Source organism: Biomphalaria glabrata, chromosome 1 (genome assembly GCF_947242115.1).
Source record: "Biomphalaria glabrata chromosome 1, xgBioGlab47.1, whole genome shotgun sequence".
In the NCBI taxonomy this organism is placed as follows: domain Eukaryota; kingdom Metazoa; phylum Mollusca; class Gastropoda; family Planorbidae; genus Biomphalaria; species Biomphalaria glabrata.
Genome location: NC_074711.1, coordinates 60,111,822 through 60,128,200, shown reverse-complemented (window position 1 = coordinate 60,128,200; position 16,379 = coordinate 60,111,822). Strand labels below are relative to the sequence as shown.

The 16,379-nt window shown below is 35.1% G+C and overlaps 1 protein-coding gene across 4 annotated transcripts in view; it reads left to right on the top strand.

Annotated features, from left to right (window-relative positions):
- LOC106052723 (unconventional myosin-Ie-like) overlaps positions 1 to 5,558 on the top strand; it is a 40,779-nt gene extending 35,221 nt beyond the window's left edge. For all 4 annotated transcript variants that reach the window (XM_056005187.1, XM_056005163.1, XM_056005172.1 and 1 more), the window contains one exon: positions 496 to 5,558. In XM_056005187.1, coding sequence (XP_055861162.1) covers positions 496 to 572 — 77 coding nt within the window. In that variant the 3' untranslated portion in view covers positions 573 to 5,558. The remainder of the gene's footprint in view (positions 1 to 495) is intronic.
- The last annotated feature ends 10,821 nt before the right edge of the window (positions 5,559 to 16,379 follow it).

Below are 16,379 nucleotides of genomic sequence, written 5' to 3'. Positions count from 1 at the left end.
TCAGTTGTGAGTGTTTTATATCTTATATAACGTAATAACAGCACCCTATCAAACAACCCTTCAACACAATCTTGCCTCATTCAAATGGAGTTAGAGAAGTGCTGAATTTGTTTACTTTTTGACATAATGAAAGTTGTTGGACTTCTTTATCATTACAAAAGTTGTTGGACTCCTTTATTGTTACAAAAGTTGTTGGACTCCTTTATTGTTACTAAAGTTGTTGGACTTCTTTATTGTTACAAAAGTTGTTGGACTTCTTTATTGTTACAAAAGTTGTTGGACTCCTTTATTGTTACTAAAGTTGTTGGACTTCTTTATTGTTACAAAAGTTGTTTGAACTTATTTATTGTTACAAAAGTTGTTTGAACTTATTTATTGTTACAAAAGTTGTTTGAACTTATTTATTGTTACAAAAGTTGTTTGAACTTATTTATTGTTACAAAAGTTGTTTGAAATTGACTCTAATGTAACCTATATTGCTTTCTTTTGTTGCAGATGCCACTGGATGGTGGAGAGGCCGACTGAGAGGAAAAGAAGGACTTTTCCCTGAGAACTATGTACAGAAAGTTTAAAGACATCAGTTCTATAATCTAGTTCTTCTCAGGTTGAAATAATGAAAATGTTTTCATTTGTTATGATTGGTCAGCTTCTGTTTTTTTTTGTTATTGATTGTTATAATTTTGGATGAAACTCAATTTTACTGATACTGATGAGGTTTAATGAGGGAGATTCTGTGGTGTATGACAAATTAGAAATCCACATAAATGGTCTACATCTGAAGTGATTCTATATCGAACCAAAGAAACCCAGAACCAATACAAATAGGAATCACTTTGTGAGTCATTAAGTTTTATTGATTTTAATCTCTGTTACATGCATTTGTCATACTATAGACAGAAAATATGTAATTTTAATACAGTATCTGATATGTTAAAAATTGACCATGAAGTTTCCAGATCCTAAGCAATCATGAAACACAGGCCTGATATTGTTAATAGTAACCTTTCTATGAACATGTACATTACAAATCATATTATTGGGATTACTGGGTAATTGTTTTGAAATGATGGATTGGAAAAACTCTCTGGGCACTTAAATCCATTTTGTATTTAAAAAAAAAATTGAATTGCTTATAAAATTTTCAGGAGTTTTGTTGTGAGAGAGAAAGCTGTTCACTGCATCACAGCTGTATGTTGTGTGCATCACAACTGTATGTTTTTGTTGTTGTTGTTTTTCCTTCCCTAGAGAGTGAGTCTGTGCTGTAAATGGATTTTCTCTCTTAGCCATCGTAGTTTTACTTCCATTCCTATCTGTGATGTCTAAAGTTTATCACATTCCTTTCTTATAACAAATAACTTCTTCACAAATGTGCACATTAAAAAAATGTTTGACGTTTTGTAGAGTTGCCCAGCACCATGACGTGGTACTAGCTTAAGGATAAAGTATGTCAGTGTTTACAAGCACCATAAAGCAATGCAGTGCTTCAGTTTAACTTATGTACAATTTAAAATGGCATTATATACTCCATGATAGGGGTGCAACTTCAACTTTCATGGGCTACTGTTCTATGTGTTGATTGTTTGATGTTTTCTTTGATGGGTCAACTAAAAGAAAGTGTTAACATGTATTATTTTTGTGTTTTGCATGACCAAGCAGTAATTAATTATACGTAATGCATTTTGGTAATGAGAAGTTGTTTAGCACATATTGTCAGAGACAATGTAATCTCCTTTGTATTTTTGTCGTAATTTTTCATTGATACAGCAGCTGATATGCCTAGTATACTAATATCTCTAATTGATTGGTTATTCACTTCATAGCTTTGATATTTTTGTAGCTTATGAGCTGCTTTCATGTTTTTTTTCCATTATTATTTACTTAAAAATGTTGAAGTATATTGCATTAAATTAACAAGATCGACTCATTCTTTTGTAGGTTTTAAACAGTTTTTGTTATCTTTCTGAAAGAGTTTGTGAATAAGTTGTTACATTCTGGGATATTTCTGCAAAATAGTTCACCTTATTTGTTTCTCTCCCACAAATCCTTGCTTTTCTCACTGAGAAACTATTTCAGTTCATCAAATCTTATGTCGTGTCTGCTTCATGGTCTTTTTTTTGGTCTCAATGATTTTGCTTGTGATTAAAAGATCTCATTATCTTAACACAGCCCTATCTGTGTTGCTTCCTTGCCTAAGCTATATTCACATTACAGTGACATTCTTTTGACGTGCAGAAAAATACAATAAAACTACTGCTGAATTTTCTTGCATATTGGTGTTGAGGCCAAGCGCAAAATTGTCAGTTTAGTGTGAACATATCTTAGCATAAATCTCTCTGTGAATCTACTTAAGTCCATACATATCATTCTCTCAAAGAAATCTATATCTTTTAATATTGAAATACTTGCCTTGAAGAATTATTTATGTATTTTTTGGAGGGCGGGGAGAATTATACATTTATGGATTCCATTCTTTTACATTTTTTTTTACAAAAATTGTGACCTGCCTATTCTTTCGGTGACTGGTATAAATATTTTCTCTACAATTGTTATTTTGTATATTTTTCTCTTACTGTTAATGTATGCTATATTTTAATTTGCTTCTTTAAAATGGCTAATTTATCATCTTTGAATCGAACATCTGGTGTTGCACTGCTCTTGTCCTTGTAATCAGGGCTACTTTGATGGTAAGAAATATGCCTTAATAGGAAGCAGACTTGATCTTGTATCTCCCTGTTATCTCTACATTCCAACTGTTTTAAGACTTGTATGGAAAGAAATCATCTGCTGACTTGGCTGGCTGTTTTATTAGCACATTTTTGATGAAAACTTCAGGTTTGTGTTGTCAATTTGTCATAAACTAATCACCTAAGTTACAACTGTTAGATGTTTTGTGTTACCCCCCTTTTTTGTTTAATTTTTTTAACATTTGTTGTTTTTTTTTCCTGATGATTTTGTTTTCTTTCGTTAATAAGCTGTTCCAACATTTTATTGATTTGTAAGATTTATGTTTGAATTGGAATTGATGTTTTTAATAACTTATTTATCAACATAGAAACATATTTGTTGGTAGAGGCTACTTACTCCTTAACTATATACATGTATATTTAATTTATATATGAAACACTCATGCTAAGTTAATTACCTGCATCTTCATCCTTCTTTAAGTTATAATTTGTTTTGTTTATTTCATTGTTACATTGGTTTAAATATTTTATTACTTGTATTATGACTTTCTTTTAACTGGATTTCATGGTTCTTCGCCTCAAGTCTTGAGTCACAAACTTATTTTAAAAAATACTTTCATGTTCCACCCATTTAGTTATAAAAGGCATTTTGTGGATGCCATAGAACATTTTAAAATGGGATCTTGACCCATGGTCTTGGACTCATTTGTTTAATGTATAGTTTTAAAAAAAATCTCAGGCTACATTGTATGTAGCCCTTAACAGTTTGAATTTTTTGGTAGTTTCAAGTTTTTTGTTAACACATTTAAATCCTTTGTATTTTTTTTTTTATAATGAGTCCTTTCGCATATGTAAAGGCATTAAATTGTTTGTCATATTTCAGGTAATAACCATGACAGTCTAAGTCCATAATGTAACAATCTTAAGTTTTAAATAGTTCAAAGTCTTAAAAGAAATTCTAGTCTCTATCTTAAGCTATTTTCATGCTATTGTCAAATTATATGCACTCTATACAATATGGCAGAGTGAGGTGTTCTGGAAATAATTTCACACACTGCCTATTTCTCCTTTTAGACTGATGATATGTCTTGTTTTTCTTCATGCTGCATGCTGAAGATAGGAAAAGTATATATAAAAGTATATATTTCTTGTGCTTCTTAAACCAAATATAAAAGAATATTCATCCATTTGTCTTATAGATTACATTTTATAATTTAAGACTATTGTCATCCATTTTGTTTTCATGAAGGCATTTTTTTTTTAAAATGAAGTCTTATAGGAACAACCAATATATATATCACCACATATATATTATTAAGACTAGCAATAACTAATTAATTTTTTTAAAAATGTTAATGACAATAAAAAAAACTTGTCTATTTCATTTAGATTGTTGATTTTGAAGTCTTTACCTTTACTCTGTGCTGTATCCAATTTTGTTGCTTTTTTATTTTTATAAAAACTCAATAAATTTTTTTATCGTAAGTTATTAAACTTCTTTTCTAGCCTAATGGCTCGTATTTGAAAGATTTTGGATGAGTCACACAGCCCATATTTACATGTCTTTAATCATTAAATCAGGCAAAATTTTTTTTTACTTACTTTGGAACATAATTGGATAAGTGTTTAGTCTAAAAGATCCTAATTTTCTATACAGACAATAGATGTCTATTTAAACATAAGTAGAAATTCCAATAGTAAGCATTCAAAATAATGTATTATAATGATTGTGCTGTTACCTAATGCATTGACTTGTGCTAAGCACAGCTATATACATTAAAATTTGATAAAACCCAACTTTCTACCAAACTGAGCACTAAGTTTGACTAAATAAAACATAGCCAAATAAGTTTCTTTTTCTTGTTAAAAAAAACCCGCTGAAGTTGGCAGCTTTTTATGGTCTCATATTTGTGACTTAAAAACAATGCTATGTATATATGTTAGTATATTTACTTTTGATTTCTTTTGTATGATTGATTCTATATATATAGTACTTGTCAGTATTTAGTCAAAACAGTTTATGTTATAGTGATATTATTCTTGTTTGAACTTTTTCAACTTGTTTAATGCATGAAGACCATACTTTCTAGAGTTTCCATTCTACATTGGACCACAGAGGGATTCTCTGTGTCTATAATAACTGCTTGAAGTATATTTCTGTTATGTACACATTGTGTCATTCTTGTGCCATACAATGGTTACATCGAGTCATTAGAGCATGTCTGCTGAGTACAGCAATCCATCTTCATCTGCCGAATTTTCATAAACCATGTTTAGGTCTGGTCCTTTTATATAACAAAAGTAAACAACATTCAATAATATATATATTAACCCTAACCCTAACTCTTGGAGTCAGTACCAACCTTGAATATGCATCCAAGGTAGTGGCTAGATTTTGTTTGACCCTTGCCTTGATTAATTGATTCCCTGATGGTGGCGTCTTTTTTGGACATTTCAATGCCTTTCCCTGTATATAACACAGTCACCCCTTGTTATAATAATTTGTATAAGTATTTGTACTATAAAACAAGTATTTAAAATTGGTCTGCTAGAAATAGATCTAGTATTTATTCAGCAGGCTGCAGTGTTTGAAACACCAGCTTCACCTTCATGTCAAGTTTTGTCTCTGTAGAAGTAAAAACAAAAACAACATTGCCATGTATGTAAGAGGAAGATGCTTGAAGTGTGAATGCCGCAGTCTAAAATCTTGGGCTTTAGATTACCAAATGTCAAGAGCTATTCACTTTGTATTTCCTGAAACATAAGTTCAAATATGTAACACACAATCAAGTTCTAAACATTCGAACAATTTAATACAAATAATACACTGAAAAAGGATTTTGTTTTTCAATAAAATAGTCTATTATGCCTTAATATTCTTTTGTTATTTTTTTCTAGTATTTTGTGAAGTGATTTTTGTACATTGATGTTTTTAAAAACGTAGAGACTTTTGGCTTAGATTTAGTCTGAATGTGACATTTAGGTTTAGTCGAGATGGAACTTCTAGGTTTTTCTCTATATGTGTCATTTAGATTAAATCGTGACATTTAAGTTTTTCTCTAATTGTGACATTTAGATTTAGTAAAGATGTGACATTTTGGGTTTTCTCTAGATTTGCTATTTAGGTTTAGCCACGATGTGACATTAAGTTTTTCTCTACATGTGACATTTAGGTTTAGTCAAGATGTGACATTTAGGTTTAGTTGAGATGGAACCTTTAGACTTCATTGACATGTGACACTTAAGTGTACCTCAAGAGAGATATTTAGTTTTTATGAATATGTGAAATGACATTTAATCTAGGTTTGATGCGCATATGTGACGTGACATTTGATCTAGGTGTGATGCACATATGTGATGTGACATTTAATCTAGGTTTGATGCACATATGTGATGTGACATTTAATCTAGGTGTGATGCACATGTGACATGACATTTAATCTAGGTGTGATGCACATGTGATGTGACATTTAATCTAGGTTTGATGCACATATGTGACGTGACATTTAATCTAGGTGTGATGCACATATGTGATGTGACATTTAATCTAGGTGTGATGCACATATGTGATGTGACATTTAATCTAGGTGTGATGCGCATGTGACGTGACATTTAATCTAGGTGTGATGCACATATGTGATGTGACATTTACTCTAGGTGTGATGCACATATGTGACGTGACATTTAATCTAGGTGTGATGTGACATTAAGGTTTGGTGAATTTCAGACGTAACTTTTACGTTTGGTGGATATGAAACGGCTAGCTCTGTTGTTGTTGTCTTTCATTGTTCAACTTAAACTTCTGGTCATGTTAACCATTCGAGTCAAGATTAGGCATACTAATATGTTGAATTGTTTGAATATTATAATATGATTTTAATAATTTCGAAAACTGCACACAAAAAAAAAGTAATTGATTTCTAAATTCTAAAATATTTGAAAATATTAAAGCGCCTCATTTCCCCCCCCCCTTTTTTTTCCCCTTCTTTAAATAAAAAACGTCTCAAAGTCTAGATTAAACAGAAATAAAAGTGAAAACACCAATCTTTTAGTTTATTTTGTTGAATGCCGATATTTTTTCCTCGTTGATGTTTGTTGCTGGAAAATTCATCCATTGACTCTCCGTGCAATCCTGCTATTTCAAGTGGGCTTCTTCCGACATTCATCCCTGCTAGCCCCCCCCCCCCCCCCCTCCCCAATCTCCCTTCACATTCATCCCATCGAATTGGTCTCATCCCCCTCGCGCGGCACTTGTCAAAAGATTGACTAAAGCCGATCCGAAACGGCAATGACACCTGGCGCCCTCTATTTGATCGCCGGCAGACGACAATTAAGACCGGATCTTCCGGTGGGCTTCCCATTCTCCAATATAGCCCCCGAGTTAATTGAAGGCTATGAAAATTAACTGAGAAGTTGGAAGTAACCGAAATATCGATCTGGCACATTGACTGGGTTCAAGAAATGTAGAACATGAATGCTCACGCTGTGTTTTTGTCTGTGAATTCAGCACACCGCACGTGTAATAATATTTTACATCACATCATCCTCAATGATTCCAAGACTTCACAATCCTAAAAGAAATTTACTGATTAATATTATACAGCAATAGATCTATCCAAAACTATTTATAGTTGGGAATTGTTAATATTAATTATATTGCACTCGGTCAGTATCAAAGGAATGAATTGTTTTTTGTTGTTGTTATATTTCAATTTCTATTCTAAATATGTTCGATTGTCTTAACATGGTCAAATCCTCAAGTAACAAGTCAAAACCTCAAAAGAAATAAACGAGTCAAAAAATAATTCATTTACAGCTGAAATGTCGCACTTATAGAGCTAAATCAACGTGTACAGCTGAAATAACACACTTGTAGTATCGCTTGTTGGCTAAGTTAGAGCGTCGCGCTAATAACGCTAATATCATGGGCTCGATTCAAATTACTGGCCATTTAAGGAATTTGAAATTGTGAATCCAGCCCAAGATGGTGGGAAGCGTGGTCGAGAGGCCAAGTGCGCTTGAACTTGGCTTGGCTACCTAGAAGGGGGCTCGAGGTTCGACACCCGACTCGGGCAGAGTTGTGTTTACTGAGCGCCTGAGATTAGACCAAAGCGCTCTGAGCATGCTATAAGCATGGAAGTAGCGCTATATAAAAGCTATAATAAAACAGATGTCAAAAAGCGAAATTGGAGCTGGATAGGACACGTGGTGAAAACCAGCTACCAATGTTGCAAGGCAGGCACTTTTATTGGAGTCCACAAGGAAAAAGGAAAGTGGGAAGATCCAAGCAAACCTGGAAGAGGTCAGTCATCAGGCAGTTGAAGAAAGCTGCTCAGAACCGAGAGGTGTGGTTGTGGCCTTATGCCGCCCTGGGAGTTCATATGATTAAGTCACACATGAATCTTACATAACCAAAATTACAATGGCTTATTAAGCAGAAGGTATGTTATGTGAGGGTAGGTAGAATGTAATTGTTCAAATGTAATACACATATAACAAAAAACAATCGTGTCTTGGCATACCAATATGGTAATAAACATTAGGACAGAACCTAAGATGTTTGTAAAATGTTTTACATGTTTCCGTCGTTCTAATAGAGTTGAAGATAATCTACCTCCTAGTTCAAACATCCCGCAGGAAGACGGGGGGATGGCAGCGGGTAGGGACCATCGAGACAACCGATCGACAGTCCAGAGCGCATAACTGCGATCTATTACAAACCATGGGATCACTCACGCGTCAATCATACAGGAATAAAATAGACTTATCGGCAGACTATGAACAAATAGATCCTTGTCCGTTTAAAAAGAAAGAAACACATGCTATAAATAGATACAGGAGAAAGAGAGTTAAAATAAAAAAACAACAAGGGGAGAGAAGTGATTATCATGACTGCGACACAGCAAGACTAAAATGAAAACGCTGGCAGACTTTCCCCCCTTGGTTGTGTCTACCGCTATCTTCTTGCTAGTAATCAATGGGTGCACATTCTAGAAGGTTCAAGTCGTCTCTCTACCTTTCCAGCACGTGCTACAGGTTTCTCAAACTTGCTCGAGACGAGCACGCGTGAATACATTAAAATAGCAGAAGAAAATGTCATATTCTGTATTGAATGCGAAGGTCAATGAAACGTACATACAATACCAGGCCGTGGTAGTTTCCCTTGGTCTGACTTGAAATAGATTCGTTTGTTTCTATTCAGTTTTGTACGCATATCTCTCTGTATTTGAATGTCTACTTGTGAAGTATTATGTAACATCAAATTGTGTTTAATCCCAATGCAGCTGTTCTGTATTGAAAACGTTGGGGTATGTTCTGTATTGAAAACGTTGGGGTATGTTCATGAATTTTTTTCAACAATGATTTATTGGAGATTTTTAAATTCAACTTTAAAAAATGTCAAGGACGCTTAATTGTATTTCACTGTTGACAACAAATTAAGAAAGAATTAATTGAGTCATAATTTAAAAGTTAAACAATATCACAATGAGTGGCAATAGTCCTTCGTATCAATCCTTTATTAAAGCTAGTTAATAGCCTTTTTGCTGTGAAATGTGTTCTATGTCATAGAGTGAAAGTCTAATGCTTCTTTCTAATGGAAATATGTTCCTTGTCATAGAGTGAAAGTCTAATGCTTCCTTCTTATTGAAATCATTTTGTTACCAGTGGATGATCTTAGACAATGTGATTCTGCAATGCCAAAAAGTGCACACAAATTTTGAACAAGGTTACAAAGACAGTTTGTATGGAAACACAAACTGCAAATCGGCCTCTGACGTGGTCTACCTAGAGTCTTCACCAGGATTCGAACACGGTACTTCTGGTTCCAAGTGTTTACCACTCAACATCAGCAGCTCCATATATTCATTTAGCGTACACTTATAATTTTCTTTTTAAATAATAATAATTAACCTTATCCATACATTCAAAATTAATAGCATGTTACATGTAAGAAAGAGAAACTAAAAAAAGATTTATTCTTCTTACAAAATTAGATAAATTGGCAAAAGGAAAAAAATTCTTGACCTATTTTAGTTAGGCAGTGAGCCGGCACCTTCGACTACGTCACGAACCAGTCTTACGGCCTGGGGTCACGGCGGTCACGAGTGAGCTAGCTAGAAATGACATGAAAGACTTGGAATAGGTCTACTTGGACCAGACATTACCCTCGAAAATAAAAATTAATATCTCCATTGCCATTTCTCATACAAACTAGACATAGATCTAGCTAGATCTAGACCTAGTTTTAGATCTAAATCTAGATCCAAGATCTAATTTAAGTCTAGGTCTAGAACTAGATCTAAGTCTAGTTCAGTGATTCCCAAAGTGGTCTATATAGACCCCCAGGGGTCTACGAAAGTGAAAAAATAAATTGGGGGTCTATGAGATGTCCACACGGGTCTACGATAATATATTTCATTTAAGCAGGTCGTGACTTTAATTTTCACATCCCATTAATGTAACTCTTCATAATAAAATATAATTTATACCTTATCTCATCCTTTCAATATTTATCCTTCTATTCAAACGAAAAATTGTTGTATTTAATTTTAATAATTATTTAAATAACTTAACTTTGTTTACATGTAAGTAATGTTTAGTAAACATAAATGTACACTGTATAGAGTTGATTATTTAACATTGTTCATTCCTTCCTTATAAAACATGCCGATTGCCTTTTTTATGACGATATGAAACTAAGTACGCTGGAGGTTCAACGTCACCATGATAAAAAGATTTGAAAAACTTACAAACATTCAAAGATAAAGTTCAGAAGAGACCCACATCTTCGACATCATATAGAGAAGATGATGGTTGGTGGGCGTCTTACAATATCTGTTTACTTATATCAAAATAGGGTGGTAGTGGTTAAGCGCTTGGCTTCCGAACCTGGGGTCCTGGGTTCGAATCTTTGTGAATTTCAGGATTTTAGGCCTCCCCTGAGTCCACCTAACTCTAATGGGTACCTGACTTAAATTAGGAAAAATAGGCTATAGGTGGCTGGTCGTTATGCTGCCCACATTACACCCTGCTCGTTAACCGTTGGCCAAAGAAACATGATCTTAACATCATCACAAGGTCTGAAAGGGGAACTTTACTTTTTTATGACAAAATGCGGAAAACACTAAAGCTAAAACATTGATTTTACCAGCCGTTGAAGTTTGAAAAACTGTTTTACACAAACCTACATCTGATATTAAAAGAATTGCTTTAAGCAACACTACAGTTCAAGGACATGTCGGTGGCATGAGTTATAAAATTAAAAGCTTATTATGTAATTCTTTGCAAACGACATTTATACAGTTTGGGATCAGCAGCGTCACAGGCTATGACAGGGTATAGTGAGGTTTGAGTATTGTTGCAAGGCAGCAGAGGTTTAAATTCAGTTGTATTTCTGCTAGGTGGGTAGCCAGCCAAGGCTGATGAGCCCTTCCTGCTCGAAGCGTACTGGCTTCGCCCCTTCTCCTGTTAGTGATAACATCTTTGTGGACTAATATTTTGGCCACACATGAAAGATCAAGAAATACACGATAAACTGCTCTTTGGGAAAACTTTTACAATGATACTTAAGGCAAAATAATTAACTAATTAATATTTAATGTTTGAACAACATAGAACAACAAATTCCTATTTGAAACATCCGTAGCAACGGATGACAAACCTGCAAAAAGACATTTCCAGTGTGTCTGGTGATTCCAGCAATACGTATTAATTTTTATTTTAATTGGTTTCAATTTGAATTTTATAAATAAAAAAAGATAAATCTCTATATTTTAGTATGGTGGGAAGCGTGGTCGAGAGGCCAAGTGCGCTTGAACTTGGCTTGGCTTGTCTTGAGGTTCGACACCCGACTCGGGCAGTCAAATAGACTACTTCCGGATCGTACCTTTGACTTGCGTCTGTTTCTATAGAAACGACTCGACGTGGTTTCGCTTTAGTTAATGTAAATCTAAAAGTGTTTAGTTGACTGGTTCACAAAGAAGTGTATGCACTTTGTCGACGTGGTTTCGCTTTAGTTAATGTAAATCTAAAAGTGTTTAGTTGACTGGTTCACAAAGAAGTGTATGCACTTTGTCTCTGGGAATGATCTACAAGATTCAATTGGGAAGCGTGGTCGAGAGGCTAAGTGCGCTTGAACTTGTCTTGGCTACCTAGAAGGGGGCTCGAGGTTCGACACCCGACTCGACTTGTGTTTACTGAGCGCCTAAAGGCAGCACGGAAAACCAACTCCTAGATACCCCCTTCCCCCCCCCCCCCCCACTGGTCCACAAATGAGATTGGACCAAAAGCGCTCTGAGCATGCTAAAAGCATGAAAGTAGCGCTATAATAATAATATGTAGCTTTGAATTACTTTTTCACTTTTCAACTCAATACATATTCTTAAAAAAATGTTGATGAATTTGAAAAAAATTTGCAACTCAATACATATTTAAAAAAAAATGTTGATGAATTTGAAAAAAATTTGCAAGTTAAACAGGGGGGGTTAAAGCCAGAAAACATAGCAAGGGGTCTACGAGACAAAAAAGTTTGGGAACCACTGGTCTAGATATAGAAATAGATCTAAGTCAATCTAAGTTTATAGTCTAGTCAGTGGTCTAGAATTAGATCTAGATTTAAGTGTGGATCTAATTCTAGATCTAGAATCTTGATATAGAATCTACTATATATAGACTAGAACTCGTATGAATTTACACGTTTAATCTTAAAATTGCTAGACCTAGGCCAATGTTATGATCATGAATAGTAGGCCTTTTGTTACCGGGTAATGCCATTACTAATGTAATAGTGTACTATGACTATGCCGTATCCGCTACATTTCTTAATGTGATACTACTGTTTACATAATAAATAAATCTGCACCCCTAAACTGTCAGAAGATAAGTAATTGCCTTACTAATTAAAATTTTGTTCAAATTATTAATACATTTATTATAAATATATCTAAAGCTGGGCTCTATTTAGTCTCATTTAGACTGTCAAGTGTAGGCCCCTTTAATGAGGTCATGTCAAAACTGCGCGCTATAAAAGTAGTTCGTTATTTTTTAAACTTATAACTAAAACGAAGTTCGTATCAAAGTTCTTTTGTAAAGCAACATTTGAAATCAGTATTCTATTCGGTGAGTTATTTAATAAAGGGAAAATATATTTTATAATGATCCATTGACACTTTTACCATTGTGACCTTAGATGCAATTTTTTGGTACCAATGCGCGAATATATGAATGAAGCCCGAGTTATTAATGAAGAAGTCCATGACCTCTTTAAAAAAGTTACCTCCCCTGAAGTTTTTCATTAAAAAGTGGTGTAATTTTTTGAAATATCTGCTTGCATATATAATTTAAAAAAATAGATGGTTCACTTTCAGAAAGGAAAAAGTAGCCGTTGTATCAGAACTTGAAGGATCTAAAATAACATGATGTCCGATTTTCATTTTCTCTTATAGTTTCTGAGATTTAAACGGGACGGGCTGACGGACAGACGGGCCACACAAAACGAATAGCGTCTTTTCCCCTTTCGGGAGCCGCTAAAGAGAAACACTTGCTTGTTCACATTGAAAAGAAAATCTAAATCGACCACCGGCGGACAATGGTTTTGCCTGCGCTAGATGTGTCAAAATATGTAGGTCGCAGCTGGAGCTGCGTAGCCACGGGAAATACTACATTCCTCAATAATCTTCGGACTGTAAGACAAACTTTATTATAGGTGCAACAATGGATGCTCGGGTTGCGACTTGCATATCGTGTTTTACTAACATTCCCCTAGATCTAAGTTTATTGTATTTACCTATGCATTTGATTATCTCAGCAGCGGTATCTTTTAAAAATAGTTGTTGTTGGTTTATATTTTGGCAATACAGTTTTTTTCTACAAAGGATACACATTTGAGACTAAAAGGAAATCCATTGCCGATGACAGACGTAGACGTCGGAAAGAGAATCTAAATCGACCATCCCCGAACAACGATTACGTCAGCGCTGGATGTGACAAAATATGTAGGTCGCAGTTGGGATTGCATAGCTACATGAAATGCTGTACTCCTTATTAATCTTCGGACCCGAAGAAACGCCTTATTATTATTGTTATTATATTTTGTCTAGCTAGGTTGCCTCTACCTAGATATATATTTGTAGCTTTTGTTTATCTCAGCTGCGGTAAATCTTTTTTTTTATTTTCACAATTAAAAGAACACTTCATTGCTCGCAACCAATTATCGGGAAGTTGATGACATTGACATTGACATCGTCTGCTACTGTCCAAATTATTGGCTTTACTTCAGACCAAGTCTTTGAACGAGTCGCGAGTCACCAAGGATGTGTTGTCCAGGAAGGCCATGATTAGATTCAACTGATGACTGCCTGTCACAGGTAAATTATAACGCCTTCATTTACAGCCCGCTTCACTCACCTGGGATGTTCCCATTGTCTCTACTTGATTGGTCTTCCCACATTGTTCTTCCGCCTGAATATTTAGTGCACAAATGAAGGAAGAAACAAATTAACCTTTTTTACCTCCTTTGTTCAAAAAACTTTTTGGTCAAGAAGTTTTGAGTAGTGTCAAACTTGTAGAGTTGGCATCTAGTCTAAACTGACTTTCAAGGGAAAAAAAAAAGATAATATTATTGATCGATTGAAGGTCTTGAAATTTATAAAGTAGAAGATATAGTCGAACAGGTTAATCGGACCTTATCAGGATAAGATCTTTCTGGTCCTAATAACTGGCTGGTCCGATTAACTGAACTTCACTGTACATTAGAATTTGTTTTGGTACTTTAGAATTCGGTCCGAATAAGCGGAAGGTCCAATTAACCAATGGTTCTATGAACCAGATTTAATAGAAAGCGTAATTAGGGCCTACACTATGTACTTGTGTTTGTTATATCTATTATAAAATGAGGAATTCCTTATACATTCTTAAATTCGGAAACTTCAATCTTCATCCGCATTTCGAACAACTATTAAAGAAATGACAACATTGTTTGGTATTGTATCTTGACTTGTTCTTTAGCAATGAACGTAACATAAATAGCGGTAATGCAGCCTTTGAGTGATATCGCTAAGTCGGCTAACGAAGGTGCTCGAGTTCAAATCTCGATGGAGTCCAGGACATTTTTATTCGAGATTGAATAGTGTTTGCAGAGGACCTTGAGGCAGCGCGAGAAATTTTTTCTAAGATAACCCTCCCCTACTTGTAGGCAACCCAACAAAAGAGATTGTGACACTGTGTATGATTATCATGGTGTCGCGCTTTCCAGTAATAATAATGATAATAATAATAATAATAATGGATGATCTAAAGCTATATGCAGAAACCGAGAAAAAATTACACACCTTAATCAAAACGGTAAAATGCTTTAGTGACGATATCTGTATGTCTTTTGGCCTGGATAAGTGTGGCATTATAAGCATTAAAAAGAGCAAGGCAACGAACACCAACATTGCATTTGAAGGCATCGAGGAATTGAACTCTGCCTCTCTTTATAAATATCTTGGAATAAACCAGAATGCCAAGATAAACCATAAGAAATTAAAAGAGGACTTTCTTGGCAAATATAGGCAAAGAGTTAATAAAATCCTCAACACCAAACTGTCTGGCAGTAATCTCATCACTGCAATTAACAGCTGGGCCGTCCCTGTGCTCCTTTACACGTTCGGTGTGATCAAATGGACTGACACCGACCTACATGACATTGACAGACTCACTAGAAAATTACTAACCAAGTTTCGATGCCTACACCCCAAGTCCTCCACCATAAGGTTATACCTGCCCAGGAAGGATGGGGGTCGTGGATTGCAGAACATCTTCAAATTGTGTAAGATGCAAGTTTTAAAAATACGATCAAAACTGCTCGCCTCCAGCAACAAATTAGTTTCCTTCCTACGGAAATACGACTCCGATGCAACCCCTCTGAACCTACACAATGCTGATGTCAATATCGGTTTGGACGACGTAGGGCATGAGATTCGCAAATGGGAAGAAAAAACACTCCACGGAAAATTTCCGGCTTCATTACATGGGGACAACATCGACAAGGCTGCTTCCTTAACATGGCTCAAAGCAGGTCATCTCTACCCTGAAACAGAAGGCTTTGTTACAGCAATACAGGACAGAGTAATCAGGACAAAAAATTACGAGAAGCATATCCTGAAACTCAATGTTGTCGACAAATGCCGAAAATGTGGAAATGTGGGCGAGTCGATTGAACACATTATGACAGGATGTCCAGCCCTATCAGAATCAGCCTACCTAGGTCGCCATAACCAAGTTGCAAAGTTAATACACCAACACCTGGCTTTGACGTACAAATTGATCGATAAGGACACTCCCCCTTATTATAAATACTCTCCGCAAGAGGTTCTCGAGTCTACTGAATATCTGCTGTACTGGGATAGGCCTATTCTGACCGACAAAACGGTAGATTTCAGTCGCCCGGATCTGCTGTTCATCGATAAAAAAGAAAAAAACCGCTATCATTATCGATATCGCCGTACCACTGTCTCATAATTTAAGAAAAACTGAGATAGAAAAACAAAGAAAATATGGGAACCTAGGCTTGGAGATTAAGCGTCTATGGAAATTGTCCAAAATAACAATATACCCCATTGTTATATCAACCGAGGGGATAACAACAACTGACCTCACAGACACCTTCAAGGCCCTTAACATTCCTAGGAACATCTTCGTTGCCTGTCAGAG